Below are 16,403 nucleotides of genomic sequence, written 5' to 3' on the forward strand. Positions count from 1 at the left end.
CTGTCATCTTGACTCCTGCTGACTATATTATCCTGCTCCTGGGCATACATTTGAAGAGATACATAAGGTCTCAGTCTGTTTTAGCTCAGAGCTTGTCTGTACTCCTTGAAGGCAGAAGCAACTCCTTTAATCTGGAATGCGATCAGATTCAGGCATATCAGTCACCGTGCGTGATACAAGTAACTGCAGGGCCCACTATGAAAATCTTTCTCAATGCTTTAGCACAGATCTTGTTGGAGGAAAAAGCTTATTGAAACAACATCTTAAAGTCTATACTGGTATAGAAATGTCACTGTAAAACTAATCCTACCAATCCAATTAGGGAATGCAACAGCAACTAGTTTGTCAAGAAAAGAAATCTGCTTTGTTTCTGTCTTAGCAAGGATTCATCTTGCATCTCCCCAACTTGCCAGCCAGCAGGGAGAGAAGTGATTTCTAGTCCTGAAATACCTGGCATAGCTCTGGGCTGTCCATATGGTAGTTCTGGGAGTGGGGAGGGTTAAGCTTTTCCTGAGGCTCCATTGAATGGGATGGAAATTGGAAATGTCTTCCCAACCGAGAGAACTCATTGCCTGCCTGTCTGCTGTTTTCACTCAGACTGACAGGTTGGAAGGTTCCCAGGAAGCCAGCAAAGCAAGCCTTGACAGCAGATGTTATGTGAGAAGAAACGCGCAAGAGATGCTTTGCTGTTGGCAGAAGCTAGATTTTCAGTGGTCGTAATTGCATCCAAAGAGTAAAGAAGGTCAAGGAATCAAAGGACTTTGCCTCTTTATGCTGATCTGGTCACAATAGCTCTTTCTCAAGCTGGCTTTTTGCTTTCTTGTAGCAGAGATCTCTCCATTTTCCCCCTCTCACACTGATGAGAGCATACACACTTCATTAGCTCTGATTAGAAGTGAAACCCAGAGTACATCTGCCCTGAAGGAGGAGACTCCGCGCATATTCTCTGTGGCGGAAAAACCAATGGCAAGTTTTGCTATTGAGAGAAGAGTTGAGGAGCCCAGAATCTTCACTAGGACAGATGCAGACTAAAGCTAAGATTTTACACAAGCAACAGTAACACCTCCTAAAATTTGCCTTCCCATCCTTCATGTATTTTGCGTGCTCGCAGCCAGCTGATCCCTTTCTGTAGCTCTTGCTGTAATTCAATCTTTCTGGCTCCAGCACTTTTGTTCAATACTGCTGTTTTATAAACGCTTTTCAACTCACTATTAAAAAGTTAACTTCAGATGACTGAGAGGCAGAGGGATGTACAGCCTTGTTTTCCTCATTCCCTTTGGGCACGCTTGTCTCTCCCTGTCTTTCCTGCTCTGCTGATTTACCTGCAGAATGCTTGGGACATCCCAGCTCTATCCTCTTTTGTTCTGCAGCATGTGCGTTCCCAGGCTGTCTGACAGGCTGACTGAACACACCTGCCTACAACATGTGTTCCTAATAAAAAGCTTAATCGGATACTTCTGCAGCCTGGAGGAAGCTGGTACTGAACATACAGAACAAGTGGAGAAACAGCAGCAGAGGCTAAAGCCCAAGAACATTCTTTGGGGAATTAGAGCAATAGCTTAGTGTCATTTTACATCACTGACATTTTCCCTCCTCTTCCACCCCCCCTACATAATTTGCAAAGATCTACGAATTATTGCTATTTCCCTGGGATAGTAGAGCTTAAAACCCTTCTTTCATATTGAAATCACCAACCAAGATGGCACTTGGAGCAAGAGTGAAATTGCTTCCAAATTCTTGGCCTCTGTAAAGCTTTCTTTTCTATGTTAATTGCTGCTAAACTTGGTAACGTCTGGGAGCTTGATACATCTTCATCAAAGATGCAGTCAGAAGAGAATTGCTGGTGTCTCTTGGAGTCTGCTCATCCCACATTCCAGCAGACTCTTCCAGAGAAAAGGACTGGACAATAGGAGTGGCATTTCTCCTCTGTAACTATATTGCATTCATAATTCATGCAGAAGACATGGGGCATCCCAGGAGTTCATTTAATCCCTAAGGTGATATATTTAATTATGTTTAGCCCATATAAAAGTGCAATTCTTATTTATGTTGTATGTGTCTTCCTTCCTTGCCACTGAAACTGTCCTGTTCTGACCAGGTCATGAGACTACAGAACTTATTTGAATAAAATGTCCCATAAAATAAACACATTTTTATTGATGAAACTCATTTAAAGAAGGAATGGATTATAAAGTTAATGAAAAGTAAACTTTGAACACAGCAGGTAATTTTTAAAACAAAGCCAGGAGATAGAAGAAATAAAAAAGAAAACCCTCCACTCCAATGAAGCTGGAATTAGAGATTTAGGGAAGTTCCCTTAATTCACTAGCTTTTGGTTAGTTGGTTTGGTTTTCTGAATGCAAAAGGTCACCTTAATCATAAAAGGAAAAATGTACAGGGTGAGAAGAATGATGGTTGAGGGTTATGAGGCATTAATTTCTGTGCAAAACAAACTTCCCAAGTCAATCTTACTGCTTGCTTGGTGCTTCTGAACCGTGAACAATTTTCAGAGGTTTAACAGGTTCCCCATGACAGTATAGCTGATAATCTTTCATGCACTCTGCCCGTGAACTGGTCAGATAAGTCATTTTCATTATTAATACTATCTGGAATTCCCTGACACAGATATCACATAAGGTTTGTATGTACATGTTATAGAGTATAATAATAGTGAATGGATTCAGGGCTGCCACTTTGCATGGCTGTTAACCTAAAGTTCATACTCTGAGGCTTGATGGAAAGCCTGGGGAAAAAGAAAACCTTCCTAGAGTTTCTTTAGAATCAGGGCACGCATTCAAGATGTACCTTTCCTGCTTGGATGTTTGTGAGTACATAAATTGCATGATTTGGCCTTACAGCCTGCAAAATGTAAAAGGCTGGATCTTCAAACCATAAAAATGCTGGAGGAAGTACAAAGAATGTGTGTAACCACACTCCTAACTTAATCCAAGGGTGAGAGCAAACGCACTTAGATTGGAGACCAGAGCATGCAGGCAGGTGTTAGACATCACATTGAATGCTGGGACGGCTTTAAGCTCAAGCACGCTGTTTTTCCAAGAGCATCTATAAGCGTTGACGTCGTTAGCTACCACAGCCCAGCTAATGAGGGCCAATTGCTGATTTCGCAGCCGAGCCTACACGTGCCGCAAGGCAGCGCGGAGCGGCCCCGGGGCTGCGTCAGCACCACGGCCAGTTCCTGGGCCGGGGCCGCCGCCCTCCCGCCCGGCCACCCAACCCGCCCGAAACTGCCCCAAAAAACTGCCCCGAACTTCAGAAAGAAAAAAAAAAATAAAAATCACAGAATCACAGACTGGTCAGGGTTGGAAGGGACCTCTGGAGATCATCTAGTCCGACCCCCCCTGCTATATAACAGGTTCACCTACAGCAGGTTGCACAGGACGGCATCCAGGCGGGTTTGGAATGTCTCCAGAGTGCCCAGGTTTTATGTTAGTACAGTACAAGCAATAGAAGAGAAGAAAAATCTCTGCTTATTCTGATAATAAGGGGTGGGAGTGGGGGGAGCTTGTTTGGTTGTTTTGTCTTTGTTTTTTTTTAATCTGCCTTTAAAACACAACAATTCTACTTACAGGCAATTCTGAAAGTCAGCAGGTAAAGTTAGATTGGCCATTGCATGTGGCTTTGCAGTTACCATCATGCCCAGGATTTTATTTTATTTTATTTTTTTCTGCGTGAAGTCCTCTGTAGCTCATAGAAACCTAGTATGAAGTAGCCCCGCTTTCAAAAATGCACAGCAGGGGAATGAGTGAGTCCGTAGAGCTACCTCTCCTCCACTGGGACATGCTTCCATAAGGCTCACACAAGAGGAAAGGCAAGCGCTGGCTCATCTTTCAGATGATTGTAGAAAATTGTAAAGGGAATACAAGGTTTAGTGATGCTAAAAAAAACATTCTATTTCCTTCCAACAAGGTGTGTTTTGTCAGGCAGGGCTGGAGAAATCATGAATGCCTTATAACTCCCCAGTAGAAATCTCATTATCTTGCCTTTTGTTTTCTGGTGTGATGTATTTTTCTGTCATATTAAAAATGAATGGACTCTACTTTACAAGCCCTACCATGCATCATTCTGTCTTCCCATAGAGTGAGTCACTGTATGTTACATTCTAACTCTTGTTCAAAAGAATTGAGTTCACAGTGGAAAACAATTATGTCTCACAATAACTTTACTAACACAGTTACTGTCAACCAAGATCTCGCTAAGTGGAGTGTTACGTAAGGATGTAAAATGAAGGATGGAGAGGATATTTGATTAACAGGAAGAAGGCAAAGCAACATAAAACCCTGCTGGATCTAGAATGCTTAACTCCCGTAGTACCAGAAGTTTGTTACTCTGTTCAGGCTGAGTAACAACTTGCTACTGAAACTGAATGAGGCAGTTCTGATGCTTTAGAGCTTCTACAAACTACCAACTAAGGAAAGACCCATCAGGCTACTTTAAATTGCTTTTTTAATGTTCACTCTAGTTTTCTACTCTAAAGACTGCTCTTAGCAATGGGTTGCTTCTATCTGGTTCCCAGGAGGTGGCAATTTACTGCTAACCTATGCAACTTGTGAACTAAGACCACTGCTATCATCTTGTCTGTTTCTCACCATGCTCTGGGCCATTTACTTTGCAGGCCGAATGGTTGAAGTGTCCATGCAGGAGCATTTACTCTCCAAAGACAGAAAAAACTTTGGAAATTGTAGAGCTAGAATAAGACTGAGATTTCTTGCCAATGAATTTTTGATCTCCCAGCCTAAGTTACTAAAGATTTCAGTGTCTCTGAATGTTGCTGCCAGTTTTATGTTTAACTAAGGTTGTATCTCAGCTGCATTAAAAACTACTCACATCTTGTTGGTAGCTCCTGCACCAAAGTAATTTCTCTTCCCCTGCATACCCCTTATGACAGGAATACAGAGCTGATGAGTTCTTGTCCCTGGAGCTGTGTTAATAAAACCTGTTTATGTCTGTGTGTCTGGCCTGTACATAGTTTTCTGTCCAAAATGTTAGAGAAGGGACTCTTCTGCATCCTCATCCCTTCTTACGGAGAGTAAATTTAGCATGGTAGTTTCAATGCCAGCAAAGCGAGCCCATGTTCTTGCCAATTGTTTTAGCAACAGCAGGCTGCCCCTCTGAAGGTGAGGATGGGTCTTGCAAGTTTTTAGTTTGGACCTTTGAGTACGGTCCCAGCAGCGTCTTCCCATAAGCCTACACCTGCACCCCCTACCTTACAGCAAATATGACTTGGCTCCACCATTACAGTAATGCTGCCAAGTTGACAATAAATGTTGGCTGTTGAAGTCACGCCAAGTGGGTTTTGATCAGTCTCACAAGAGTGAAGCTAAAATGATTTATTCTCTCTATTTTCCAGCTGGTGGGCTTTGTCTACGCCTGTTACGTTGTTAGTGTTTTTACAGAAGAAGAAGACAGCTGTAAGTATTTGTCAACAGATCCCTTGTCAAAGGTTTTATTAAATTTTATTTATCTCTCAGATGTTTGTCTATCAGGGCCGAGTTGCCATCAGAGTTCTTTCCATCTCTCCATCTATGTGATATGGCACTACCTACCTTTCAAGGATCAGCTGGTTTTACTGTGAGGTTTCTTTTCCCATGTCCCCATGGGCTAGATGCTGTAATTCTGCTACTCTTTCAGCTCAAAAAAAAGCTTGGTGTTGGCTACTCACTCAGGCTAGGCTTTAGAGAAACTGGGCAACTTCTGTTCTCAAGCTTATATAGCTTAATGCCACTGAAATAATACCACTGTAATTAGAAGTACCTACAACAAAGAACACAGCCTGGTACTCAAGTAGGCTACCTGCTGAGTATCATATGCCACAAGCTGAGGATGAAGCAGAGCATGAGATGTCTTGCCAAGAACCAACCTGACCACTTAATTTAACAGCAGAGGAAGCACTGTATCTGAATTACAAGAAGGAGGAAGGCGCTGACTCTCTCATGTTTGGTATACAAATACTGTAAGTGTCATGACGTGTGTCAGAGAAGAGCAAAGACTCGGAGGAATCACATGGGTGGCTGGGGCTGTGGGACCTATCCAGATATCTATAACCTCATCTTGGATTACTTTGCCCTTTTAAAATTCCCTTTGAGAGCAATAATTTTGCAAACAAAAGAACAGATGCACAGGGTTCAAATAAACGTGAAGTCTGATTTCTTTGGCAATGTGTTGCCTTTCTGTGTTTGAATTCTCAGCATGTTTGAATCAGTAAAGTCTAACTGAAATCAGTGGGTCTAGGCCAGTTTACTCCAGGTAAGGATCTGATCCAAAGGCTTTATGTCCAAGTATCACTTCTTTAAGACATCCATTAGGTTTGTGCAAGTAGCTTTGTTGTTTTAAAGAGCAGCTGACATTGAATTTAGCTGAAAAACAACAGCTTTGAACTGAATATTTCAACGTATGCGAAGAATGTTGATTTCATAAGAGCGAGATGAGATGCATTTGCTTATCTGACTTGTCCTCATGTTTTTCTGTTGCTTCCTGTGTGGCTGAACTCATTCCACTGACTTTATTGATCATTTGTTTAGAGCTTGGCAGTGCACTTAGCGGAAGTGCTACATTATAAGTAGTATTTTAAAAATTACCCTATAGCTTTTCTATTAGCTAAATAGCTTGAGTCTTGAGACCCTTTTGAATATTGCAAAGTAATAACTTGACAGAACTCATTTTTATAGCAGGGATCTGTTAGGAGAGGCAACCACGTGGAAGGAAGCATTATCTAGAAACACAGAGCTGTTAATTTCAGGATACATTTGTTTTTTTCCCACTAACAAATTCCTTTTCCCTCCCAGTTTCCCAGCTTGGAGTTAAAATGCCAGCTTGAATAATTAACAATGACAAACCATCAATATTTCACACTCACAGTGGTAGATCCTTCCAGTGACCTGAACAAATTTGAGCTGCGTTTTAATTTTCTCTTCCATTTGTGGTTTCCTTTAAATGTTGCTTTGATATGCAGCATGAAGTAATTATAAGTGCTGAGGCACATTAATCAGGAAGCTCATGCTAACGTGATTTTCATGAGAAAACACAGCAGTAGGGATCTACTAACGCTGAATTGTGGGCAAGAATATTTTAGATGTGCTAATACACTGTAATATATTGCAACAATGAACCACAGTTAAGATTTTTTTAAGTGATGTGGATTTTGAGTGCTTCCATGGTTGGGTGCTCAGGTGATAGGATTTCTGTTTGTTCAAGGTATTAAAAATTACTGAAAATTGCAATTCTTCAAGGTTTCCTAATTTAAACATTCCACAACTGAGGTAGTATAGTTAGTGTCTGTTTTTTAAAACTGCAGACTGTCTTGATTTTCAAGTACTCAAACATTTTCAAAAGTGGTTGAGAAAAGGTCAAGTCTCACTGAAACTACTGGGAATTATCCCCCCAGTTAACTTAGAACCTCTACAGATTTCGCCCATTGACTGACAGTTGTTCCAAAATCACAGTAGCAGCATGAAGCTATCCATCAAGATGGAATTTGTGAGAATACGTTGTCCTTAGGTCTCTAAATATATTTTGAGAGGGTTTTTTTCCCCACTTCCAATATATTTAATAAATACTTTTTCTATTGTTCACTAAAAAATACCCAAACTCTTTAGCTAAAATTTAAAATAATAGTGCCACCTTCAGGAAAGAAAAACAAACAGGCATTTATAGAGTTACTAAGACTCTCCAGTTATTTTTAAATGGCATTTGGACCAAATAGCTTTCACACTTCCAAACAAAATGCACTAACTTGGCACCAAAAAGTGGTCTAAGCTGGATCTGTTTTAAAGGGTTTTGCAAGGCCTGCTAGGTCAGTCACAAATCACACCACATCATACCCCCACTGACCTGGCTACGTTGGCCAACTCAGTAATATAGGCTTGGCCTAATTTCAGGGGAACTAAGAGAGACTTGGAAAATTCTTCTCTGGTTACTAAGGGAATTGTCACTTAAAACTTTCCTTGTTTAGTTACATCGCCCTTATGTGAATACTGGAGAAGGGAAGCATTGTTCCTATTTGTATACAATTGAAAGAAACTGAATTGGCAGAGGGGACGTGAAAAATATCAGAGCTGAAGATAATGAGGTATTTGCAGTTTTCCAAAGCTGCTGTTGTCTGTCTTGCAGGAAAGACAAGTGGGGCAAGAAAATTCCCACTTCACTATATAGCCTTCATGGGGATTGCTGTGCTGCCAACTCCTCCGCTGGCATTCACTCCTGAGCCGTTCCCCAGCTTCCTTCTTTCAGCACATCGCTGAATGGCCGAGGCTTTGTCCGCTCAGTTCTCATGTGAAGTCACAGCATGGTGGCAATACCCAAGGAGGCGGGGGGAGGCCCTCTTGTTTTTCTGGAGTCTTTTGTTAGCTCTCTGCTTTAAGTCTTGTGCTAGCTGTATCTCCTCCTTGGCACACTTGCCCATCCCAGGAGATCCTGGAAAAGAGGTCTGGATGGGCAGAGGTTTCCACCAGTCAGTCCACACCTGAAAAATCACTTTTCTGTTCTCTCACTGATTTTTGTGTTATGCCATGATGTGCACCAATTTTTTCTTTCATTTCCTTTCAACTTTCTGGCCATGTTTGTTTATTTATTTGAGTTTTGATTTTTTTTCAGTTGATTTCATTGGTGGATTTGATCCATTTCCTCTCTACCATGTCAATGAAAAACCCACCAACCTTTTGTTCAAGCAGACATACCTGTAAGTATCATCTCCTGTGCTAAGAGGCAATGCATGCCTCAGTTTGATGGCTCAAGAGTGCTACAGGTTTGGGGTTTTACCTCCTCGCAGGTTGATTTCTCCAGCAGGCTTTTCAGGCATGGAAGGAATGAACAAGTGGACACCGGGAGGGGTGAAACTGCCTCTGCTCAGCCCCAAGTTGCCAGGGTGTTGCTGTACTCGGCTTATGGCAGTGCTGTTTGATAGGAAGCAGTGGGGGCAGCTGCAGGATGTTACTGTAAACTAAGCACTGGATGCCTTTTCCTTGAAGAAAGCAAAGAGAGGATTTTCAGCAGTGAATAGTGCCCAAGCAGGTGAAGGTAGGAGTTGTGAGGAAGGAAGAGTCGGCCTCAGTGGATGCTGAGAGTAAGCCATAGCGACAGCAGAATGTGATCCGCAGTCTCCAGGTCATATTGTAGTCTGTAAGGCAGAGCCTCAATGGAAGATTTTTGCTGGGGTAAAATCTATACAATGTCTAGTTATTCAAGCCTTATTTTAGCTCTGTGGACAGACAGTCATGACTGAGCTCTGCAATTTTCCACCCATACAATTTTCATCACTGACCATGTCTTTGTCGTCCTCCAATAATCTTATGGTGGCACCACAAAATTTGACTCTGTCAAGGAGTCAGATACAGGGTCTCCCTGTATCTGCTTGTGCTTCTAGGGAACCTGTAGCATACAAAGCTAACACACCAGTGAATAAAATTAAACTGAGCATTAGATGGTTTGTATGCAGGGTGGCACAGGTTTGCTCTCAAGGTTTCTTTTTTTTTTTTTTTTTTTTAATTCTGTTGCTTACAAGAACAGAGGCTTCTATGTGTGGAGCATCCCAAGAGTTCAGCGGGGTGCAGAAAGGGGTCCTGTCCACAGTAGCTTTTCTTGTACCACTAATAGAGATCCACTATTGAATTCCAGCTTCTGCCCTCTGATAATACCTTCCCGCTGCTGAAGGCACAAGATCGCATTTTCACACAGTCCACTTAAAAGCTGGTTCTCTGATGAGATTCTCAAACATAAAGGCCAATATTATCTGTTTAAAAGCAGTAATAAGATCTGAATTTTTGATACTCTCTAAATCAAGCTGCAAGAAGGCAGTTCAATGTGCAGAAATGTTTTAAAGGAGCTAAGGGAGGTTGTTTTGGGGGAATAATGTTACCCAAATAATGCCAAAAAGAAGGATGTGAGGATGGGGGAGAAAAGTGGGGTTGAGTGAAGAAAAACTGCCCCCAAATAGATTTGTAGATGTGCCTCTCTAATGTAGCATGGACTAAATATCCACTTTGTCACTGCAGCACAAGACCAGGAGAACAAGTAATTTTTGCAAAGCAGTTAAATTCCCTGTAAGTTTGGGGGTTCTATAGCATTAATAGAAGGGATGCTACAGGAGATGATTAAATATTGATTTCCTTCTCATTTTGTCACAGTGGGATGGAATTTTCCACAGTCTGCAGAAGCTGTAGAGCTTTAAGCAGCTCCCTGATTTACTAGCCTGATACAGCAGCGTGCCGAAGAAACATCACGCTTTTATAGCATGGGGTGGGGGCTGCTTCTTTCTTAAAATGACAAATTCTGTTTGTGAAAGAAGCAAGAACTTATAAATGAAGTTTATTATATGGGGAGATTGCAATATGAACAGAAGCTCACAATGTAAAACTTCCTTACAAGGGTCTTGGTAAGATGGTAAGCTACTAATGAAGTACAGAGATAATTGTGTTGTTCTTCAGTCCCATTCTTCAGAGCATCACTTATCTAGTGATAGCTTCTGCCAGCCCAATATAATATTTCTTTCTGGCTAATGGGAGGTGATAACAGCTGCTGAGCAGTAAGTAGATAGGTGATCCTCTATAAATTTCACAACAGCCACCAAATAGCAATTTTTGTTTACTTATTTCAGCCTAGCTATTGCCTTTCACCCGCACGTATGAATGGGAGCGAGAGGAGGAACGGATACTTGATTTTCAAGTAATGATGCCATGGAGTTTTGCAGCCTGGGGCACTGAGTGTCCAGCTGTGAAAATCATTTTTTTGATGACTGAAGGCATTTTCTTTTTTTATATCCTGTTCAAGAAGATGCGAAGCAACAAATACATCCAACTGCAGGTTTAAATTTATAGAACAGCTAGGGGTCAGGAACATGGACTTTCTGTTTTTAACTCCTTTTTGTTGAAGGAAATGCTGAATGAAACCAAATCTATTCTACGACTACTGACTTGGAGCTAACTGCAACCACGAACTTTCATTTTAGGATGGCATCACCCCGTTGTCAGTAGTCAGCTGCTCTCCTGACAATGCACTTGCCCTGTTGTCACAACTCTCTAACAGGATCACTTTCCTTCATTCCCTAATGGAATTATCCTATTCATTCCAGTTTTATCTATCCTTTTCTGATGAGATAACACTCTTTCCTCTCCTTCCACTGTGCCCTTTCCCTTGTCCTGCCTTGCATTTTTCCCTAGTCTCTCTTCTTCATCTCTCCAAATTTATGAATTCTGAAGGCCCCATAGAAGAATGACATTGACCCAGACCGATGAGCTCAGCTTAAGTCCAAGACCAATCCCCATAACCTCTGTTTCAGGCACGCAGCCTGTGAACTAGATAGCTTTCAAATACGCTGTCACATTTCAAAGATACTAAAGGGAGACTGCTGTGTACCTTGACAGCCTACTTCAGTGGTTATCATCTGCTAAATTCAATATTCAAAATGTACACCCCATTTCTCACCTTCGGCTTGCACCCACTGCACTGAAAAGAGTTCTTAAATACCTTTGCCTTTTGCCAGGAGGAAAAAACATCTCCCCAAGCTATTACTGATAATAGGTACTTCCATACCACAATCCAGTTATCTCCCAACTTTATCCTGGTAATCTGCTGACCTCCTCAACATCAGTTGCAAGTCTCCAGTTACTGGGAAACCTCACAAATTATCAAGTCAGGTGTTGTTTTTCTTTTTCAAAAAAGCCAACAACAAAAAAAAATCAACCAATAGTTTTGTAATGTTGCTTACAAAGGCATGATATAAGCGTGCTTTATCTTAATTAGCCCCTCCAACACTCATGCAGCAACAATGATGTTCTATAAATTCACTTATTTCTATTTCAGGTTCCATGACTGCTTCTGTTCTACATTTCATTGACTCTAGGGGGTTTTGGTTGTGATAGTTCCTATTTCAAGTCACAAGCTTAAGTAAAGAGACTCCAATTTTAATGAAAAAAATTGTTCTGGAAGTTTTACTGTGTAACAGAATTACCCTTAATCTCACTGCTGCTTACCAATCAAGGCACTGCTCTAATTATTTAACAATAATATATTAGGAATCTTGATAGAAGATATGTTAAAGTCTTCAGTGCGTGAGTTTCTGGGTCAGAGTACTTAGCCAAAGGATAATAAGTCACTTACTGAAAACCAAAGTTATTCTCCTGAGGCCAAAAGAGAATGTTTCCAGTGAGTTTTCAGGAAGGAAAGGCTGAGCTCTTACTCCCCCATAGCTAAAGCTCAAATTCAGGCTGTGCTTGCTTGCACCGTTGTCTCCTCTTAGGCTGCACAGGACAGGACATGAGCTCGGGGCTGCTTTATTTTTTTTCTTGGTCACCTGTAGTAACAGAACTCTCATCGTTTGAGGCAAGGAAGCGTTCTCACACTGATAACTGTAGAAGGATTAACCCAGAGAGCTTTGAAGTTTCTGACTAAAGCTGTTATCTCCAAGTATGCTGCAATACCTGCCAAGAGAGGAGGAGCCCCAGACCAGCAGCATCATTTATCAATGCTTCCTGCCTGCTGCAGCCATTCAGCCTTTTGACATCATTCTCTGAATTTGTTTCCGAAAGCAGCACTGTGCAATCTCAATTATAAAGCAGAGTGGTCTCAAAGCATGATTTCGTAGATGATTTAGTGCTAAATCAAGAATCTGATGGATAACAGGAGGTAGCCTCTATTTATTTAAAAGGTAGAGGGACAGGCAAGAGATCTCTCTGCCTTTTAAGACTGTGTTTATAAGGCCAAGCAGTGAATTGCACAGTTGTGAGGCTTCTGTTCACATCACTCACTGTGATCTGCCACCCCCAACTACTACATTGCATTTGTGGCTTAAGAGCTTTAGTTTTGAGTTGCGTAGCCAGATTTCACTGACTGCTTGCCTCAGATCTACCAGTGGAAAGGACCACAGGGTAACACAAGGTGTGACTTTTATCAGCTGTAGACTTCAGTATTGATGGGGTAGCAACAGGAGGTATTGGTTAATTGAGTGATCTAAGGCTCTGGTTGGCGATTGCTTACGTTAATACTCCCTAATCAATTCCTTTGTGGTGCAGCCTGTCTGCCAGCCACAGGCACAAAGTGGCTGTGAACACGCAGCATTAAAGGACTAGACCCCGTACAACAGCCATCCACTTACAGGGTGACCACTTTAGGTTGAAAGTAGGTTCTTCAATAGATCAACTGACAGTTACAAGTACACAAATAATGTTTCTCAATTAAAAGAAAAAAAAGAATGAAAATCCAGGCTGAAACACTGGGGGAGGGAAGGGGAGCTCCTTTAGATTTGTTTTCCCCCCACCTCCTCCAAACTTTGATGACCTGAATACTTTATAGAGGAAACTTGTACTTAAACAGGAAAAAAAAAAAAAAAAATCCCACTTTGTTTTGAGGAGAGAAAAAACACAAAACAAAATGCTTCTGCTTTTCTTTCTAGGTAGACTTTTTCCTAAACAAACAATTTGCTGAATATCAACATGAATTTGCAAACTGTTTTGATCAACCTGAAGCTGCATGTTTAAGAGGTGATGTTTCAGCTGAAAACATTCACTCATCTTTACTGCTGGCTACAAAAGTAGAGCTGCTTCTACTGCTGCACCTACACAAAAAGCACATCACCGCAACGTCAAGAAGCTATTTGATTCTAGAGATGACCCCCAGCTTTTAAAATTCTTAACCAAATTTTATGCAGCTCCAAATGCTGAGGATACATAGATCTAACACTTTGGCTTAGCCTAACTGCAGTACATTCAGGTCTGGTATATGCATAGCAATCTTCCCAGACTTGAAGGCTACTTAACCACATTACTTCTGAGCTCTCAATCTTATTCCTCATCTGTAGTCAATCATATTTAAAAACCCAGAACAGTGAAAAATTATGAAATTGTCCTTATTATTTCCACGCTATTTCTGTTATCTTAAGTAAGCAACTTAGTACTTGCTCCACACTGATGCCCTGCCTCCCCTTTTTCCCCGCTACAGGCCTGCGTAAGTAAAGAGGAGCCAGAGGATGGATAAACCTCGCACTCCACCACCACAGGTGCTACAGGAAACAATCCCCTGTGGCCTGGATCTTTGGCAAAGGAAATGCAGGATGGTGAACTCCATTCCTCTTTTTGTTCCTTGTCTTCTTTTCAAACACAATGAATGTACATTGAAGAATGGCCAGGCGGTTGATTTTTAATTCTCCAAGTGCCCTAACAAACCATTCCTACCATAGTCTGGTGGTACTCGCCACAAAACGGCACAGGCCTGAAGAGCTCAGGCAGAACAAGTTCACCAAGAGCTGCTCTCAAGAGACACAGTTGAAGTCGGAGCTGCTTCCTTGCACCATGGATCCGTAAAGAAGGAAGTACTGCATCACACCCTGGGACATTTCGTATGTTCTGTAGTTAGTTTCTTCCCCTTCTCCTTTCCCTTGTTCTGAAAAGAGCGTGAATCCCCTAACACAACTTCACACAACTTCATCTTACCCCTGCCTGTATAGAACTGGGTGGGGGCTATTTACATTTGAGTTATTTAGGCTTTTTTTTTTTTTTTTTTTTTTAAAGTTATAGATGAGAGCTCTTCCCTTCTTCCCCCCTCCGCCCATCCAGGACTCCCTTCCTCACTCTCTATTCTATAGACATGGTCAGCACCTTAGTAGTAGGCATTTGTCCTGGATTTCTGTGCCCTAACTCCTATAATGCTGAACAGCTAAAAACTAGTACAAGCACCAAATCTGTACTCAGCATGGAGCTTAGCCCCATTTCAATATGCCAAGCCATTCTCAGAGCAGCTGTAGCTTACTCTGGGTTTGCCCATCTATATTAAATTAACACCGGTGTAGCCATATACACAGTTGAAGCCCGCTACAGGACGCTGGAAAATGCCAAGTTCTTCATGGATCAGAGATGGTTTTGTACCTGCCTTCTTCACCGAGCAGCTGCACTTATTCCAGGCATGAGCCTGCCAACATCCTGATGAAAGGGTTATTTTGTGACAGGATAATTTTGAGGGGAGGGAGTGGGCTGAAGGGGGAATATAAGTGTAATTAAGTTGCATTAATGAGCTGCAGCAATTAATTAAAAAACAAACAAACAAAATGTCAGTTTTGTCAGCTATGTCTCCCAGCATGTTATGCGTCAAGCAGAAAAATAGCACTTGTTCGCCATCCGTGGCATTCTTTGGCTGGTACGTACCAAGTGCTGTTGTAATTCTTTATTGTCTTACTGAATCTGTTTGAGATTACTTGGCATGTTTGAGTAATGCTTTTTGGAAGAGCCAAGCTAGAAGCCACACTCAGGAGAGAAAGTGTGAGGTAAGAATTAAGAGAGATAAAAACATTAAGTCATTAAGTGCTAAGTCAGAGATGGAATGATGCACCTTTCTTTGTCCCATTCCAAAGGGCCCAGGAAGCAAAATCCTCTTCTATAAACCCAGAAGTATAAGCACTATGAGAGCATTTTTTTGCTTCTGTGCAACTTCCATTCCAGATACCCACTGCAACCTAGCATCAAGTTCTGATCAGGTGCAGCTGCAAGTAAAAACATTGTCTTCTGTAGGTATTTTTCCTTCTTTTAGCCAGTAGAAGCCACAGCTTCTGACTGAGCGGAACAGACAGGTGACAGTTGCCGGTTTGATACTAGTTTCACCATTTGAAGAAGAAAAAGCTTAACCCTCTTAAAACAGCTCTGCCTGACAAAACGCAACTACCTCCCATATCAGTCAATACTGTGCCACTACCAAGTTAAGTCATAGCAGAACACAAGCTACTACACCACTTAGAGAGCATGCCTAGCGGTGTGTATACACTGTCTCTCAGCACTTTCTCCACCCCTTCTTCGATTGAGTTCATTTCTATATTACACTCATTCCTACTCACCCACATGACGTTCCCTGGAGGGGCAGAAAAAGGAATGGGAGAATACATATCCTCTAGTCAATGAGATTGTTCCATGACAGATCTCTTATTTGGGGCTTTTGAAATTAATCTTCCCTTTCCTCATCAGAAAACACTGACTTTACACTTTTTAGTTTAATATGATTTCTTTTCCTCAGACAGAAATGTTGTCCATCAGATACCAGCATTCTTTATTGGCCTTGTTTCAGAGAAACCAAAATTCAGCATAGATGGTGGAGAAAGCACAGTTTCAGCTTTGAACAGCTGAAACATTTCACTAGTAGTTTTAGGAAGGAATTGTTCTAGATGGTAGTATGAAGCCAGAAGGAACTCTTTGAATTATTTTGAGGTCTTCATGCTTTTAACACTATACCTCTAAAACTCACCAAGCCTCAATGCCACATTTACTAAAGAAATTGATCAAAACCACTTGCCCAGTACTCTAAAGAGACTAAGCATCAAACTATGCACTTAATGGCATGCCTCTTGACTTTAATACACACTGGTAAAGATCAATTAAGTAAAAGGGTGATGACCGAGTAGCTTCATAACTACC

At 41.5% G+C, this 16,403-nt stretch overlaps 1 protein-coding gene across 1 annotated transcript in view; it reads left to right on the forward strand.

Moving 5' to 3' along the window:
- Positions 1-15,041, forward strand: part of NKAIN4 (sodium/potassium transporting ATPase interacting 4) — a 54,264-nt gene extending 39,223 nt beyond the window's left edge. Inside the window, exons 5-7 of the mRNA XM_082491033.1 lie at positions 5,369-5,429; positions 8,611-8,695; positions 13,948-15,041. Of these exons, the coding sequence (XP_082347159.1) occupies positions 5,369-5,429; positions 8,611-8,695; positions 13,948-13,957 (156 nt within the window). The 3' untranslated portion in view covers positions 13,958-15,041. The remainder of the gene's footprint in view (positions 1-5,368; positions 5,430-8,610; positions 8,696-13,947) is intronic.
- The last annotated feature ends 1,362 nt before the right edge of the window (positions 15,042-16,403 follow it).

This window comes from Vanellus vanellus (assembly GCF_965231255.1).
Source record: "Vanellus vanellus genome assembly, chromosome: 15".
NCBI classification, from domain to species: domain Eukaryota; kingdom Metazoa; phylum Chordata; class Aves; order Charadriiformes; family Charadriidae; genus Vanellus; species Vanellus vanellus.